This window comes from Merops nubicus, unplaced genomic scaffold (genome assembly GCF_000691845.1).
Source record: "Merops nubicus isolate BGI_N331 unplaced genomic scaffold, ASM69184v1 scaffold40667, whole genome shotgun sequence".
Lineage (NCBI taxonomy): Eukaryota > Metazoa > Chordata > Aves > Coraciiformes > Meropidae > Merops > Merops nubicus.
The window spans coordinates 1-210 of NW_008622995.1; the positions used below are offsets into that span (position 1 = coordinate 1).

At 66.7% G+C, this 210-nt stretch overlaps 1 protein-coding gene across 1 annotated transcript in view; it reads left to right on the plus strand.

Moving 5' to 3' along the window:
* Positions 1 to 23: 23 nt before the first annotated feature.
* The window catches only part of LOC103777407 (alkaline phosphatase, tissue-nonspecific isozyme-like), a gene marked incomplete at both ends in the record, with an annotated part of 2,770 nt that continues 2,583 nt past the window's right edge, over positions 24 to 210 (plus strand). Inside the window, one exon of the mRNA XM_008944959.1 lies at positions 24 to 197. Within this exon, the coding sequence (XP_008943207.1) occupies positions 24 to 197 (174 nt within the window). The remainder of the gene's footprint in view (positions 198 to 210) is intronic.

Genomic DNA, 210 nt, shown 5'->3' on the forward strand with positions numbered 1-210 from the left:
TGCCCTGAATTCGTGGTACAGGTAAGGCCGTGGGCATCGTCACCACCACGCGGGTGACCCACGCGACGCCCAGCGCTGCCTACGCCCACTCTGCCAACCGGGACTGGTACTCGGACGGAGAGATGCCCCCGGACGCGCTGGAGGGGGGCTGCAGGGACATCGCCCGGCAGCTGGTGGAGAACATCCCTGACATCGAGGTAGGGATGAGGA